Source organism: Manacus vitellinus, unplaced genomic scaffold, assembly GCF_001715985.3.
Source record: "Manacus vitellinus isolate BGI_N305 unplaced genomic scaffold, ASM171598v3 scaffold_12_pilon, whole genome shotgun sequence".
In the NCBI taxonomy this organism is placed as follows: domain Eukaryota; kingdom Metazoa; phylum Chordata; class Aves; order Passeriformes; family Pipridae; genus Manacus; species Manacus vitellinus.
The window spans coordinates 5,130,211-5,146,677 of record NW_021938949.1 but is presented as its reverse complement, the minus strand read 5'-3'; the positions used below and the strand labels follow the sequence as shown (position 1 = coordinate 5,146,677).

At 48.4% G+C, this 16,467-nt stretch overlaps 1 protein-coding gene across 1 annotated transcript in view; it reads right to left on the bottom strand.

Moving 5' to 3' along the window:
* CACNA1H (calcium voltage-gated channel subunit alpha1 H) overlaps positions 1-16,467 on the bottom strand; it is a 211,854-nt gene that overhangs the window by 18,328 nt on the left and 177,059 nt on the right. Inside the window, 7 exon segments of the mRNA XM_029957787.1 lie at positions 2,634-2,704; positions 3,587-3,720; positions 4,722-4,831; positions 6,431-6,582; positions 14,177-14,390; positions 15,117-15,206; positions 16,010-16,135. Coding sequence (XP_029813647.1) covers positions 2,634-2,704; positions 3,587-3,720; positions 4,722-4,831; positions 6,431-6,582; positions 14,177-14,390; positions 15,117-15,206; positions 16,010-16,135 — 897 coding nt within the window.

Here is a 16,467-nt window from a genome sequence, read left to right as displayed (position 1 = left end):
TTATTCCCTCTTTCCTTGGCAGAGAGTGCACTCAGGGGGAGATCCAAGCTCTGAAGACAAAGAGGAGGTGTATTGTACAGCCTGCACTTAATAATGTGCCACCCATGGATCAAGGGAGAAAAGAGAAGGAAAAAGAGCCCAGATCTTTTGATAGGCAAGTTCCACCTCTTGCTGTTGTTGGCCCTGCAGAGGAAGGTGGGAATTGGACTGGATTCCCTTTGTCCTCTCCATCAGAAGAGCTCTGGCAGCTCAACAGTGACTGCAGGGTTTCTTGGTGGCGGTTGATGCTGGAAGTGCTGTGTGGGGGATTCACTGACACCAGGAGCAGTTCAACCCAGCCAAACACCAGATTCCAAATCTGACAGCAGGTCAGGCTACAGAGAGGGTGAGCTGGACTTTGGAAAGCAGGGAATGGGAAAAGGACTAAAGGGCCACCATCAAACAGGAGTCTCACAGAACAGACTTTTCTTACAAAACCACCAGATGTACAAGCAAGGAAACACTCAGCTGATGGATGAGTGGTGTAATTCATTATTGAGTCTTAATGGGGCCAGAGCTCATAAAGAAGAGGAAAACACTTGAAACAGGTCTTGAAAACCTGCTTCATATTTAAAGGAGTTCAGTGCTCTTCTGTTTGCCAGACTGCAAGAGATTATTTTATCTATCATTGCTCCACAAAGAAGCACTAGAAGAAAAAAGCAAAATGACATCCAGTGACCAAATAAACTTGGCTAATTCACACTAAAAACACCAGATATTTTTAGCAGAAAGAGTAAACAAGAATGTATTTCATTAATAGGGCATAGCTGATTCCCTAACACTTTGCATCCTTAAAGAAAAGAACCAGGTGGCTTTTTTTTTTGCTGGGACTAAGAAGACATGGAGAAGGTGGGCAGAGGAGGTGCCATTTTCAGATCCCTTCCTGACCATTCTTTCTGTCTCTCTGGCCTCTCCTTATTTTTTTTCCTCTACTCCATCTCATTTTTTTCAGAGATGAGGTGGAGGAGAAGGTCTCTGATCTGGTGGACGTGAGGTTACCAGACAAGGAAGGTGCAGCAGGGGAGGAAAACTTTGAAAAGAGCAGCTCAAGGCTTAGTCTGAAGTTCCAGAAGAGACTGAGCCTGTGACAGCCTCAATCTGGGATCAAAATGCTGCATTCCCCCAAATCTAGGGACAGTTGGTTCTCCAAGTGCTACTCAAACTGTATCTACTGCTGAATAAAAACCAAAGCTGATGAAAAATCACCCAAAAGGAAATAAGTGTTCTGCACTGACAATGCCTTGTCATCGTCAGCCCATAAACGGACACCACACAAAGAATTTCCCCCCAAACCTTAATGAATAAACATGAAATTAGCTTTTTTTGTCACTTAGAAGCCACATTCAACGAGGATTTTCCAGCTGTGGTTTCAGGCTGCTAAATTAATTAGGGTAGGAACTCTTGCCCTGCCTTGGAAATGAAAGCTGCAGCTTTGTGAAGAGTGATTGTTGTTGGAGAGGTCACCCCAAACTTCCCTTCTCATTTTCTCAACTTCACTGGAGGCCAAACTGGCATTTTTATCTGCATGAGATCTGCTTGGAATATCCCTGGGGTTTTCCCTTTAATAGAGACCTTGGTTGGAATGTAAACTGCAAGAACACCCCAAAGAAACCAAAAGCCTGGCCTGCAGCCACCCTATTGTTTGAGGGGCAGAGAAACCAAGGAGGGAGAGAAAATACGATCTGCAATCACAATGCTTTTTGAAAGAAAGAAATCAAATAATCTCTTGAAATGCCAAGCCAGGGGCCAGGTTGGGAAATCCCTGCTTTAGTCTCAGCCAAAATCCTTCACTGCAAAGGAAATCTGAATACCAAAGGGCAAAAGTCTCAGATTAGAAACATCTTCATGGCAGTGATGAAAAGTAAAGCAAATGGGTCTTTCCAAGAAAAAAGCTCAGACCATCAACCAGAACACAGCCTAAAGAGGACAAGATTTAAAAAAAACAAAGGAACCCTAAACTTCTCAGAATTCTTCTGATGGAGGACTGCAAGTCAGAAAAAAACTTCTTTCATTCTTTTCTCAGATAAATAGGTCCATAAAAATGTGCTCTCCAGGAACTGAACAGCTGAATGATCCTATCAAATGTTCAGACTGGCAGCATGGTTGTTCCTCTTGCAGCTCAGGAGAATGTGGTGATTTGAGACCCCACTCCAAGCTTTTAACACCCAGAAATATCTCTCGAATTTGCTTTTTAGAGGCTGCAGCTCCTCTGGCAACAGTGTCCATAAACATGGTTGTTCCTGCCTCACAAAACTGCTGAGCTGGAAGCTCCCACTGCTTTCACCAGCATCTCTGTCTGTCCTTGTGTTTCCTGAACTTCACAGTGAAATCTGTGGTTTATAAGAGCTTTGACTTCCAAAGAGCTCTGACTTAAAAGAGCTCTGACTCTGTTAACTCTTTTTCCATCACTCTGGTTCTCCCACCTAACACACACCATGTGAGCAGGACGTGCCATGAAAAACTCTGCTACCAAGGCTCAGACAAAGCTGATCATCTCCCCAGGTGGCTTCTAGTGGCCACCAAATGGTGGCACAGAGCTGTCCCCAGGCCCACAAGGGGAACACACCGGGCATGGATGAAGTCTGGGGGCTTACCTGGGGAAGAGCTTGTACCACCGTGTCCAGCAGAGCTCTCATCCCTGTGGCCATTTTCAGCAGCTTCAGCACTGAAATGAGAAGCAAATCCTGGTCAGCAGGGCTGGGGAATATTGCAAGCAAAATCCATTCAGGAAATCCAGGTTCAGATCCTTTAGGGAGGGTTTCCATCTCTCTTACATCTGTTCATACACGTGGGAAGTTCGCTGCATCCTGGTAGGGCCCACAGAGCAGCTGAACATCCTGAGCACTTCCCACTCCAATTATGTTAGTATCAGTAAAAACAGAGTTGGGGGTGTTCACCTGGAGAAGAGAAGGCTCCAGGGAGACCTTAGAGTCCCTTCCAGTGCCTAAAGGGACTCCAAGAGAGCTGGAGGGGGACTTTGGACAAGGGCATGGAGTGACAGGCCAAGGGGGAATGACTTCCCACTGACACAGGGCAGGGTTAGATGGGATACTGGGAAGAAATCCTTCCCTGTGAGGGTGGGGAGGCCCTGGCACAGGTTATTCAGAGAAGTTGTGGCTGTCCCATCCCTGGAAGTGTTCCAGGCCAGATTGGATGAGGCTTGGAGCAACCTGGGCTAGTGGAAGGTGTCCCTGCCCATGGTAGGGGGTGGGATTGGATGAGCTTTAAGGTCCCTTCCAACCCAAACCATTCTGGGATTCCATGAAAACAAACCCAAAGCCACAAGTAGTCCAGTGTGCCCAGGCAGGAAAATGGGAGAGTGATGGGGAGAGACTTCCCCAGTGCAGGGCATCATCTCCAGCTCTCAGTGCCACCATGTCCCTCTCTTGTCTGGGTCGGTGATCCCAGGTTTCAGAGCCTTATCTAAGATGCCACTGGAAAAACTGTTCTCTGGTTGACACGGAACCAGCAGGACTGGAAGGACAAATGGCCAAACCATTCCCTGAGGTGCCTGGAGGGATGGCTGAGGGCCTGGAGCAGGACACACCTCTGGCTATCCTGAGCACCCGCATGATGCGGATGATGGTGGGGTTGATGGGCAGAGCAGCGTTCATCTCGATCTCCTCCAGGGTGATTCCCACAATGGACAGCAGAACTATGGCCAAATCCAGCTGATTCCACCTGCAGAGACAGGAAGGGCAAAAAAATTAAAATCACACATGAATTGTATGTCAAAACCAGGCTCAAGCAGCTCCCAAATGCTTCTCCTCTCTCCCATCTGGGCACAGGATCCTCTGTGTGGTACAAAAGCAGCTCCCTGCAGCTGGCACAGACACCCACAAGCTCTGGGAAGTGATGGAAGCTGACTGGGAAGTGTCCCTGCCTGCCCCCAGGCTAGAGGGACCCATGATGTGATGCAATACAGCTGCTCCCACGTTGTCACCTGTCCCTTGAATTATCCCACTTGAGTATCTTCCTTGATTTATGGCCTAACACTTGTACAGGGCCTTTCACACCAGCACTGGCAGGGCAGCAAGAGGTGAAGAAACTGCATGTCCTGCACAATTTCATCACTAACATTGCTCAGAGCAGCTTCCAGCCTCTCAAGTCAGGATAAATGAAGCAGACAAGCTGACCTTGTGGAAAAGTGTCCAGTCTTACCCTCCTCCCCAGCAGGTCCCCAAACCATGACATCCTCTCACACACATTCACTTCTGGCTCAGTGGAATGCAGAATGAAACCTGTAGGTCTCTGCAGCTGGGCTCTGAGGGCAGAGGGGCTGAACACAATGAGCTCTGTCTGTGCCAAAAGGCTTTACAAAGCCAGCAGTCATCAAAGGACTTGTTTCGGGGGGACTCTGTGTCCTTAGATTGCCAAAGCTACTCTTTGGAGGGCTGGATTGATGCCAACAGGTTGTTTCTGACCTCTAAACTGACCTGGTGGAAATGGAGGCACCTGGGGGAAAGGATGCATCTAGAATTGTGTGAGATTTCTGGAATTCCTCCTGCAGTTCTTAGAATTTTTAGTCCCTACACCATGAAGTTTGCACCCATAGCGAGACAGCCCTTGGCTCTTCCCTGCACTCAGCAGGCACTCAGTGTACATTTACCCAGCATCTGGCTCTGAAAGTGGGTCAGTTCAGCTCTGAATCCCAAATGCACAGGAGTTTAAAATACTCTCACCTGTCCTTAAAGAACCTTCGGAAACCAAACGCCACCAACTTCAGAAGGGCCTCGAACACAAAAACGATGGTGAACACGTAGTTGCAGTACTTGAGGGCTTCATCCAGGGACTGAAAAGAGAGACCCCAGTTAGACCAGCCCAGTTATCCTTTCCTAAACCCCCCCCCGAGGAATTGGCAGGGACAAGGGTGACATAGGAACAGAGATAAAAGAAATAAAGTCATAAGAGCTCGCAGAGCTCGCTAAATCACACAGCAAAACTCAAATAAAGGATTAAACACTGATTCAGACAAAAACCTCAAAAGCACTAAGATGAGTTGGCCTAAAACTGTCAAGTTCAACTTCAGTGTACAACTTGTTCAGTTTGGGGTAGACACAAAAATTTCACTCCTTCCCCACCTACTGAAGTTTATTTCTGAACTGCCCAGCCTTGGGCAGAATAAAGGACTTGATGGATCATCTCTTGATTCCAGCATGGCAACCCCTGGGACAAAGGCTTTGCTTCAAAAGCTCAGAAAAATAAATAACATTGGAGGTGGATTAAATCTTGCCTTCTTGAAAAATGTTACATCTCTAGAGCTGGGCAAAGCGTGTCCATATTTGGTGCAACGTTCACGCTCTCCGTGGAGCTGCTTCGGAAGTCAGGAATCCACAGTGTTTATACTCCAGGATGATGAGTGTTTATAACGGATTTCATTGGAGCTACAGGCCAACAATAGCAAAAGAATCTTGCTGGGACCTTAAAATAGACAGTTGCAGAGTAAAACAGCTCTTTGGGTGGGGAGGGATTGGGGGAGAGGAGGGAGGGAGGGGAATTTAGCTCAATATAATGTAGGGCTTTGTAATTTCAATAAGAAAATGATAATTATGAACATCCAAACAGACAGAATTGGGAACAAATGCAATATCTATGATGGTTTGCATTTGGATTTACAACACTGCGTTATGTGAACATAAACCAAGCGTAAATAACACCTAATCTGGATAAATAACATTTTCATGTGAAACAGAGGCTGTTCTGCAAAGGAATTATGGGGCAGAGCAGCACACAGGCAGCTGGGGTAAAATACACACCTTCCCCTCTGGCTCAGCATCCAGAGGGAATTTGCAGGTTACCTGGCAGACCATGGAATACTGGGAAAGTAAACACTGAGCCCCACAATATGATGGGAGATTAATATATGGACAGGCTGTATGATCTATGCCAAAGGTTTGCTTGGGAAATGATGACTTCAGAATCCATAAAGAAGGGTTGTACTTACGAGTTGGTTTATTCTAAATTCATTGAGGAAAAGAAACGTTGCTCTGCACCCAATAACTTCAAGTTTATATTTCTTAGTGGAATGTCCTAAAACTTTGGACTGTTTTACAGTCTGAGGGTCAGTCACGTCCGGGATCAGGGGAGGAAATATTTGGATTGGTCTTTTCCTAGTAAAAGTTTAGTTCCCTCTCCACTAGCCTCATCCTCTGTTGTTGGTTTTTTTTTTTTTAATCAAAAGCAGGGAAATGAAGGTTTTGGCCAAGGTAAGTGACTCCCAAATGCTAGAGCTAGCCTGGAGTTGGATGGATCGCCATGCTGAGGCTTTCAGAGAACAGGGAATGGTCCCGGGGAAGGAGGGCCACTGGTCAATGGTATCCCAAGGGAAGAGCATCCTGTGCTCCCCACCCCGCTGGGTTTCCCAGGTGCCAGGCTGCTGGGCAGCTCTCACCTTTGGCTGGTTGTAGTGCTCCATGGACATGGTGATGACGTTGACCCCGATGATGAAGGTGATGAACAGGTCGAGGTAGTGGCTGGTGCAGAGGCTGTGGATGTACTTCCGTGCCGGGGAATAGTCGGCGTAGTAAGGCCTGCGCTGGGCTTCTGCAGGGAGAGGGAGAGGCACGGCATGAGCCAGGCCCTGGTGACCTCAGCTGCTGCCTGAGGGCCACCTCATGCATACCTGCATCCAGGGAAAAACCTGTGAAGAACTGAGTCAAGAAATCCGCGTGGAATGGCCGAGTGATTCTGCCCTCGAGGGCCTCGGCCGGTTATCGGGACGAGCCAAACCTCTCGTGCCGGCTCGAGGCACCTCCACGGCTTTGCCAACCTTCTCCTTCCCAAGCACTCCCTGTCCTCGCTGCTCTGCCTCGGGCTCGAGGAAAACCTCCTCCAGGAACAGGGCACGAAGCAGGCAGGGTGAGGAGTGGGATGGAAACGAGACCCAACGCCAAGAGAGAAGCTCCCAAAGCTTCCGACCCAGCTAAGCCTCAGCTCTGGGTCAGAGCCAGGCTTAGGGCTGGTCTCGGCATCTCCCCCAGTCCCACTGATGTCAGGCATGTCCCACGGGGGAGAAGAACATGAGCTGAGCTCAGCTGCTGGGACAGGAGGTTTTTTTGGGGGGGTTTGAAGGGAACAGAGCGAGGCCTGTGCAGGGCACATGCTGAAGGTTAGTAGCACACAGGAGACACCAGCAGCCATGGAGAGGGTGCTCAGCACTGGGCTCTGCAAGGACAATCAGCACAAGCTCCTCTGGAAATATAAATGTAAGTTCATAGTCATAAAATACATCATGAACCAATATATATACACACATATATATATATAAAACCATGGCCTGGCTGCATCTAAAAACCTTTTTAGATTCAGGTTAAATATTCATTCAGGCTGTGACCACATGAATTTTCTATCTCTGCCTCTGGTCATGACTCCTCCTTTTTTTCTCTTAGAAATAGGGAAATTTCTGCACGTGATCCAAGTTCCTGGGGCTGTTCCAAGGAGAGTGTCTGGACCCTGGGACTGGGCTTACTTACCCTGGGATTTACTGTGTGTGTCTCTCTTAAATGAGACTGTGACCACAGAGATGGCTGTGGGCACACAGATGGAGTCAAATTCTTTTCAAATTTAAGAAATGTAAATATTCAGAGTTTACATAAGGCCAGGGCAGCATAACTGCAGATTTTGCAAGTGGAAAAAGACACGTTAGGTCATACCAAGCAGGAGCAGGATTGCTGTTAACAGAGAGGGGGTTTTGCAAATATGTCAGCAAATTAAGCTTTAAATGCATGAGCAGCTCAAAAAAAGAAATTGCTTTACCTTAAAAATAAGGAGGGAAATGAGTTCAGGAGTACTCAGTGCTCCCTAAAATACATCTTCCACTCCTCTCATCCTGCTAATATCTTTCAGATGACTCTTTAAAATGTGCATGTGGGGGTTTGGTGGTGCAGCTGATGCCAGATTAGAGTCCAAACCCCTAAAATTAATTGGATAAAAGGAAACAGAATCTGTTGCTCTCTTTCAACTACAGCTTTTTTTTTCCTGGTAGTTAAAAGTACAGTGGAGGCATTCAAAAAACATTTCCTTCTGACCAGGGTCAGCAAGACTTCTTTTTATTTTTAAGGGGTGTGGAAAAACAAGATGAAAGCAAACAGAGTCCGTTTTGAATACATTTCTCTGTTGCTTTCATGTGCCTTAATCCTACGAGTCATCTTGGGCTGGTAGGGCTGTCTTTGCTACTGAGCTCAGCGTGTCTAAAAAATAATAATAAAAACATTGCAGGCTGATATTTATTTAAGCCTGTACAATGTGCTTTCATGTGTATTCAGGATTACAACATACTTTTTTTTCTTTTTTCTTTTTTAAGGAAATGTCTTCTTGGGAATGCAAATAATCAGCTCATTGGGAGGTCTGAGAATACCCCTAATAGTTAAAGGTAATATTAGGGGACTATTTATTGATGAGTAATGGTTGATTAATGGATCTCAGAAGAACATTAGCAGGGATGGGTTGGCAGCACATAAGGAAAACAGGTTGCAGGTGACTGTAACTCCCTTCTAACCTGCCCAAATGCAGCCACTGATTCACTGTGCAGCAAAATATCAGGTGTTTATTATAATTTATAAACTACTTATATAAGGATAATCACAAGAAGACATTTTCCACTGTAAAGCTGCTGAACAGAAAACCTTCTAAGCTGCCTGTCAGCAACACAACTCATTCTTTATGTGGGCTGGAGATAAAACAACTAAGGAGGAACCACCCAGCCATAAAGGTGGGTGTGTTTTACAGCCCAGAGGTGTCTCAGAGGCCTCTCTCTCAGCACAGGCTATGCCTGGTCAACTCTCTGCTCAGAAAACTTTAACTGGACACGGGATGAGGAGCTCTGGGAAATGCCTTTAGGACACACACGACCTGAAGCCAAGGTTAACACACGGAAAAGAAACTTCTCCAGGGGAGACACGCACAGGGACAGTGTGGGATCAAGGTGACAATAAAAACACGTGCACAGTGCCATGCTCAGGGCAGGAACCCATGCAATGTCCATTAGAGGAGATGCTGCTCATGCCAGGCTGGGGGAAGAGCCGGGATGTGCCGGAGGGACACGGCAGCGGCAGCTCCCGGCAGTGCCGGTGTTGGATCAGTGGATTCCAGGATGGCAGAGGGGTTGCAGCAGGGTGGAAGCAGGGACAGAGCAGCCACAGCAGCTTCACTGCAGCTCTGACCCCTCCAGGCAGGAGGGAGGCTGCATTGCAGAGCTCCAAGGCCCCAGCTCTGGTCATTCCCAATCCCTTTAGGACAAGTTTTAGCTCAGCCGACAGCAAAGCAAGTGGCTCTGGCCTTCTCTCAGTTCACACACATTTTAACTCTAAGTGAGAACATACCACCTTAAACTCCCCAGTTTGGGTGTGAAGTGTTCACTGCTCCAACAGCCTGTTCTGGCAGAGACCTGGGCTCTGCAGGAGAACTGGGTGAGGAGGACCGTGGACCATGGGGATGTGGGCACAGCAAACAGGGGGGACCTAATCCATCATTAATTGTAGGAGGCAAAACCCAACCTGCGCCTTGGCTTCTCCAGGGAAATGGTTTTTGGGATGAGACTCCCACCAGCCAACTAGCAGACTCCTATCACCACAGAATCATGGAATGGTTTGGCTTGGAAGGGAACTTAAAGCCCATCCAGTCCCACCCCCTGTCAAGGGCAGGGACACCTTCCACTAGCCCAGGTTGCTCCAAGCCCCGTCCAACCTGGCCTTGGACACTTGCAGGGATGGGGCAGCCACAGCTTCTCTGGGCAACCTGTGCCAGGGCCTCCCCACCCTCACAGGGAAGGATTTCTTCCCAATGTCTCATCTAAACCTCTCAGTTTGGAGCCATCACCCCTTGTCCTGTCACCCCGTGCTCTGTAAATAGTCCCTCTCCACCAAACACAGACAAGTTTCCCTTCAGCTGATGGTCTGAACCGGTGAAAATGCAGGAGGGAAAGGAGAAACCATTAAACCCCCAAAAAGAAAAGCAAACCACAGCCCTTTCTCGCCCCTAATTCTAGATGTTGGCTAATGCTTGAACCTCACCTCCCTGCAGAGTATTTAAACTTCTTTGCTTGTGATTGTGCTGACATGAAAATTAATGAAGCACCGTCTCCCGGCTTAAAAGCATTTTGGTTGGCATTATAATTGCCAGCTACAGCTCCTCCATTACAATCCTCTGCATGAAACATTAGAAAGCCCTAATGGGTTTATCCAGGCTTGGCACAGAGCAGCTCCTTACCTGCAGCTGCCTGGAAAAATAAAGGAGATGGTTTGATAATTCCCTCGCTGGAAACACTAAACACTCGGATATACAGTGCCCAAAATTTTAGTTACAGCTCGAATGTTTCTGCTGGATACACACAGAGGGTTGTGGCACTGAGAGGATGCATTAACTTAAATACTCTCTGTGCTGCCTGAGATTGTTCCCCTCCAGAGAAGGGTTTACAGTCAGTGCTTTGAGAGGCATCTCTGCTGGGTCTTAAAACTAGCCTTTCCCTTCCACAATTCCCAGACACAGCTCTGCTGGGAAATGCCTCAGAGGAACACATCTGAGGCCAAAAGAAATCGGGAAAAAGCTTTTCTTTTTCAGAGTTCTCAGGTTTTGGGGCCTTCCCAGGGACCAGTGACACCGTGACATCACTGCAAGGCACTCCCTGGTCCCCAGCTGGAGCCTTCCCTGGGCTGTGATTCTGTGATTTCCAGCTTTTCCAGCATAACTTACCCTGCTTTCATCACCCAGTGTCACCCAGACCCCCTTCCAGCCTTTGAAGCCCAGAGCTGACCTGACACATCTGCTGCCTTCCCAGCAGACACAGGACACTTGGATTTGGCCCCATATCCTGAAGGCAGAGGAGATCAAGCTGATCCACGTGTTTTTAATCAAAAACTTCAATCTAGGGAGGCTGGTTTGGGTCTGTGTCTTCTGAGAACCTCATTAAAAGGTTGGGAGCAGCAGGATTGTTGAATTCCGCTACCCTTATCCCTTATCAGGAAAATATTCTGGTTTATCTTGAATTTTTCTCTTCACATAAAAAAGTTCACTGTGCAGTTCTGCCTTTAAAACCACATCAAATGCATTTCTACAGAAAACTCAACCCCCTGCCCTCTGTTTTCCTGTGAGCAGAGTTAACCTGCTGCCACCCTGTCCCCAATCCCTCCAGGAAAGTGGCCCTCAGATGGGAAAGAAACGCTCTGGAATGCTCTGAGGTGGTGCCTGACAGCAGAGGTGTGGGCTGAGAGGGACCTTCCTGCTGAAAAGCAACCCCAAACCAGACATGGTGACTCCCCATCCCACCTGCACGGGGTGTGTCCTGCTGCAGGGCTGTGTCCTCCACGGAGCAATCCCTCTGCAGAGCCTGGCAGCTGTACCCAGGGACCATCCAGGCGCTGCTAAGCTGAGGTTTAGGCCTGAGCTCGAGCCTGCCATGGCTCCGTGGTGCTTTTCTGTGTGTGCAGGTTTGGACAGATGCCACAGAACCCTCAATGCACAGCAGCACAGGGGACACCACAGACAGCAGACAGGACACAGAGACAGGGTGCCAGGCAGACAGCGAGCCCAGATGGACAAGTGTTGCTCAGATAGTTCATTTGTGGGCTATGCTGGATTTTACTCCTGTTAACAGCCCTAATTGTTCCTTCTCTTGTGGTCTCTCAGATGCTAGAAATGGTGACTGAATTAAAAGCAGGGCTCTCTCTCAGGCTTCCCATGTGGGCTCCTGGCTCCTCCACTGCTTTGCTGTGCCCATCCTGCCCCGTGGCCTCACCTGCAGCTTCATAAGGTGACACACAGAGAGCTGGGACACATGGAAGCAGTGGAAGCTGCCACCCCACCCCTGCACACACACACACACACATCCCAAAGAGACTCTGCCACGCACGGCACCAAGCACAGCTCACATCTTTCTGAGTCTGCCACGGGTTTTCAGCAAATCCATCACCTTCTGATTTACCCAGGAGGTGAAAACTCCTCCCATTGAAATGACAAAAGAAAAAAAAAAAGAAATCCATTCAAATGCCAATAGCAATCTTCCAAAATGCATAGCAGAGATTTGATTTCACCTTGTTAACTGCTCGAACTCGGGTGCCAAGCTGTCCTTGCTGAACAGAGGCAGGTAGAGCCAGACAATCTAAGGGAACCTTCTGGAAGCCCAGCACATGGCCAAATGTTTTGCCTCTCAGTTGCTATATTGCCTTGATCACCTTCCAGAAATCTGTCCTCCTCCCTGTGTGCTCTCAGTGAAATGTTACAACTCCCCTGTGCAGTGCCTGGGTCTGCACTCCAAAATATCTCCTCCACCCTATCCTTGGAGACAGTTGGATAAAGAGGGGCAATGTCACAGTATCCATCACTTTGACAGGGCTCTTTTTGGTGTCTAAACAGCAAGTCACAGCCAGGCTTTTAATAAGATTTACTTCCTAGTCAGGAACAGCAACTGGCTGTGGTTAAGCTGTGCCTCCTTACCTGTGCCATAGTCTGTTTTCTCTAAGGATGCTTAATGTTCTCTGGAAATAGTTTGGTTTTTTTTTAAAATTTCATATAAACTTCGAGTTTATCTGAATGCCTTCCCTCAGCACATTGGGGTAGAAATTCTGCACCAAGCAACTCTGGCAGCCTGAAGCTGATTTCCCTTACTGTGCTGGGAATGCTGCCTTCAGCATTCCCACCCTCGAGCTCAAAAACCAAAAGGGGAAATGAAGTTGCATTTGAACTCTTCTAAATCTCTGCAGAGATTCAGTGTCTGTTTGCAGCTGGCTAGTTTGAGCTGGGCTTCATTTTAACCCTTAGCTACTCAACTCACAAAAACAAAATGGGCTTGGCCTTCACCCTGGTGTCAGGTCAGCCTGTGGAGACCATGGTGCAGACATTTGGTCTCCCATGGCTCTGATAAAGAGCAGGGGATACAGGGATACAGCAGCCTGACTCCAGCCTGGATGGATGGAGGGAATGGGATGGGGTTTCTCCTAGCAAAGCCTGTGCCCACTGTGTCCTTAGAGCTGGGCTAAAGGCTGTTTTCCCAGCTGAAAATGGATACCTATGGCTTGGTGTCTGGGAGACAACTGGCCATTTGTCACAATATTAGGTCCTTCCAGGAGATTACACAGGCAGGCAAAGGCACACAGCACTGCTGTGGCAAGCAGGGCCTGAAGCACTCCAGTCTGATCCCAGCCTAAGCTCATCTCTGATCACAGTGGGCATGTTCCATCACTTACTCCCAAAAACGCCTGCCAGCATCTAATGCAGGTTATCCCTAAACTTCTGGGAAGTTGGTGTGGCTGTTTTCCTGCCAGTTTTCCTGGAAACACCCACCAGGCAGCTTGTCCCAGGAGGAAGCTGCCAAGGAGCAGTGGAGGTGAGGACTAATCCAGGTTTGGGTCAGGAAAGGAGCACAGGCTCAGGGGTTTTTCTGGTCTGGTTTGATGGTCCCTGATGGATTCATGAGAAGCAGATTTTGGCTCCAGGCCTTTTGTGGCACCCTAATGGCCCCTGCAGGGCAGTGTTTCCATGGAGACTCCTTGCAAGGCCAAGGTGGGTCCCAGCACACTGCTCAGCAGGGAAGGGCCACCCCAGCCTGCAATGGGATGAGCATCTCTTGTAATGGACATTTTCCAGAGGAGAATTCCCCGGCCAGCCCCATCCTGGGGCTCCTCTCCTCTCCCCGGGTGTGTCCATGCCCCCATGCAGGTCCGTGGCATGCGGGGCCATGCGCCAGGACTCTAAAAAAAAGCATCACAACTATTTTGTCTAAGAAAAGAACTAAGAAATCAAACCACCACCACCACCACCATCCTCGGATGCAAGCGGCACGTTAAGCCATGGGGAGCCCCCGGAGAGGCCTCCAGGCACACGGGGAGCTCACTCCCCACACCCCTTGGACACACCGAGGTGCTTGGGACACCCCAGCCTTGCAGAGAGGGACAGAGGACTCTGCCTGGAGGAGGATTTTCCCCCCAGCCAGGTAAACAGGTAATACTTCCCACCAGGCTCATCCAGGACGGCTCCAGGGCGTCGGCAACCCGAGGCTTAAGGCACCGCCAAAGAGGCAACGAAGCAAAAAAAACAACCTCTCGAATCCCACGGAAAACAAAACCGAAGGGAAAAACGAAAAAGATCTGGCTTTGGGAGCAGGCAGGGCTCAGAAAGATTTTGGTTTGTAAGGCAGTCTACCGACCAGACAGGTACATCTCCTTACTCCTGCGCTTTTTCTCCAGGCGTCGGAGCCGCTTCTCCTCCCGCCGCCGCGCCTCCTCCGCCTCCTGGTGCTGCCGGCACTTGTGGAAGTTCTCCACCACCACCCCCACAAACATGTTGAGCACGAAGAAGCTGACGATGAGCAGGAAGGAGATGAAGTAGAGAAGCATCCAAGGGTTATGGTTCTGGATGGGCTGGCGGGGAGTTAAAAGACAAAGGGAGAAGTGGCACAGACGAGATGTGTTTAAGGCAGGGCTTTGGGTGCTCTGCAGCAACAAGACAGGACAGTTGTTTACTGTGGACTGGGAGGAGATTTTTCCCAAAACAGTTGCCTCTCCTTCACCTTCTCCCTGACTGAAATGTCAGTTTTGGTGTAAAACCCACCCTAAGTTGGCTTACAGGATTTAATCACTTTGGCATTTATATCATACAGCTAAAGATAAACCTCAGTGGATGTGCATCATCCCACCAGCAGGATCTTTTTAGCTAAAGATAGGCTCCACATTTCTTTTCTTATTTGAGATGTGGGCTCATGTTTCTCAGTTGTTCTGAGATCTTCAGAAGCCGGGGAAAATTAAGTACAAAGTGTTACTGTAGCTACTATGGGGTGCTAATGGGAGACTTGTGACTTCCCTTAGAAAATGCCACATAACACACCAACTGAAGGTCTCCTTCACAACATTCCTGGTTGTTCCCCATCCTCGAGTACCCTCATTCTCATTAAAAGCCCTGTCAGTGCTTGCTTGTACTACACAGGGAGCTGTAAAAGCAACTTGGTGGAGAATGGAAAACTCTGACAGCTCAGTGAGCAGTCAGGACCTCAAAGGTCCTGTAACTCTGCTCTGTCCTGGGACTTCAAAAACGCTGGAGTCACCCAAGGCATGAGACTTGTGAGAGCAACCCCCTGCCCTCTGCAGTACCTGTTGGTCGATGCCCACGGCGTCCAACCCGTCGTACATGATGTTCACCCACCCGTCCTTGGAGGAGAGGACAAACAGGGACATGAGGGCCTGCAAGAAGACAGAAGACATCGGTCTTGCCTTTTTAGTCCCCAGAAAAGAACCCAGAACCAGACAATCCTCGTCAAAACCAGCCCACAGCTCATAACACATCACCCGGCCTGGAGCTGATGGACAAGTGCAACAGCTTTTGTTTTACCCTAAACCTGGTTTAAAAGTGAGCAAATGAGGTTGTTACTGCTCCTTTTCCCTCACATACAGGCTGACTTTTGCTCAGATACATCAGGCTTCCTGGTCATCAAAGCATGATTAAAAATCAGGATTTCAGGCTGGCCCAATGTCACGCAGTTTCAAAAAGCAATGTTATATCCCAGCTCCTATTATGGGCTGACTTGCTTTTCAGCCAGCAGAAAGCACTTTTTTTTTTTCATTTTCGAACATAATAGCTAGAAATCAAGGGACTACAAGGGACAGTTGAGGTCCATACATGAGAGACTGCATTCCAAAGCAGCAGCTTTTGTTTATAGGAGACAACACTCTCCTATAAACAAGGAATTGTGTAACTCTAGGAAGACTCTCTCCAAGAGATCAAGAGGTGACATGATTCATTTTTACCCACAGAATTATTTACCCAGAGAACACCCCCAGAAAATTTTACTCATAGAATCGTCTGGGGTGGGAAAGAGCTCTAAAAGTCATCGTGTCCAACCATTAACCCAGCAGTGAGAATGAATACTGGTGTCATTCTTGGAAACTTCCTGTGATGGAAGTTCCAACACCCTCCTCAAGCAGCACATTTTAAGTGTTCATTGATTAAAAGCTGGTACAGAAATCCCTGCAATGAAGGACTTTACCTGCCCCAAGTTGTCGAAGTTGTACTTGCGCCGGACCCATCTGTAGCGAGCGTTGGTGCAGTCGGTCTTCGTGGTGATGTTTTTGACATCAGGACCATCACAGTAGTAGAACTTCCCTTTAAAGAGCTGCATTTGAGAAGCACAAGAAAAGAAAAGAAAAAAAACCACACCAAAAAAAGCAACTTTGAAAAAAGTCTGTTCTCCGATTTGTCTTTCTTTCCCTGAGCAGAGTTGGTTGCCAAGTGGGAATTCCTCTCCTTTCCTCCCAGCTCACACACATGGCAGGAGAACCCCTCTGGTGGAACCTCAGCCCTGGGACGCTACTGTGTGTTGCCTCAGACACAGAAGGAAGGTGATCCTGCAGGCTTGCTGGGAGGATGATATCCTGTACATCCCAGCACACAATGCCAGGAGGGATTTGGGAATTCGTCTGTCCCTTCCCCAACCCTCAGGCAGGC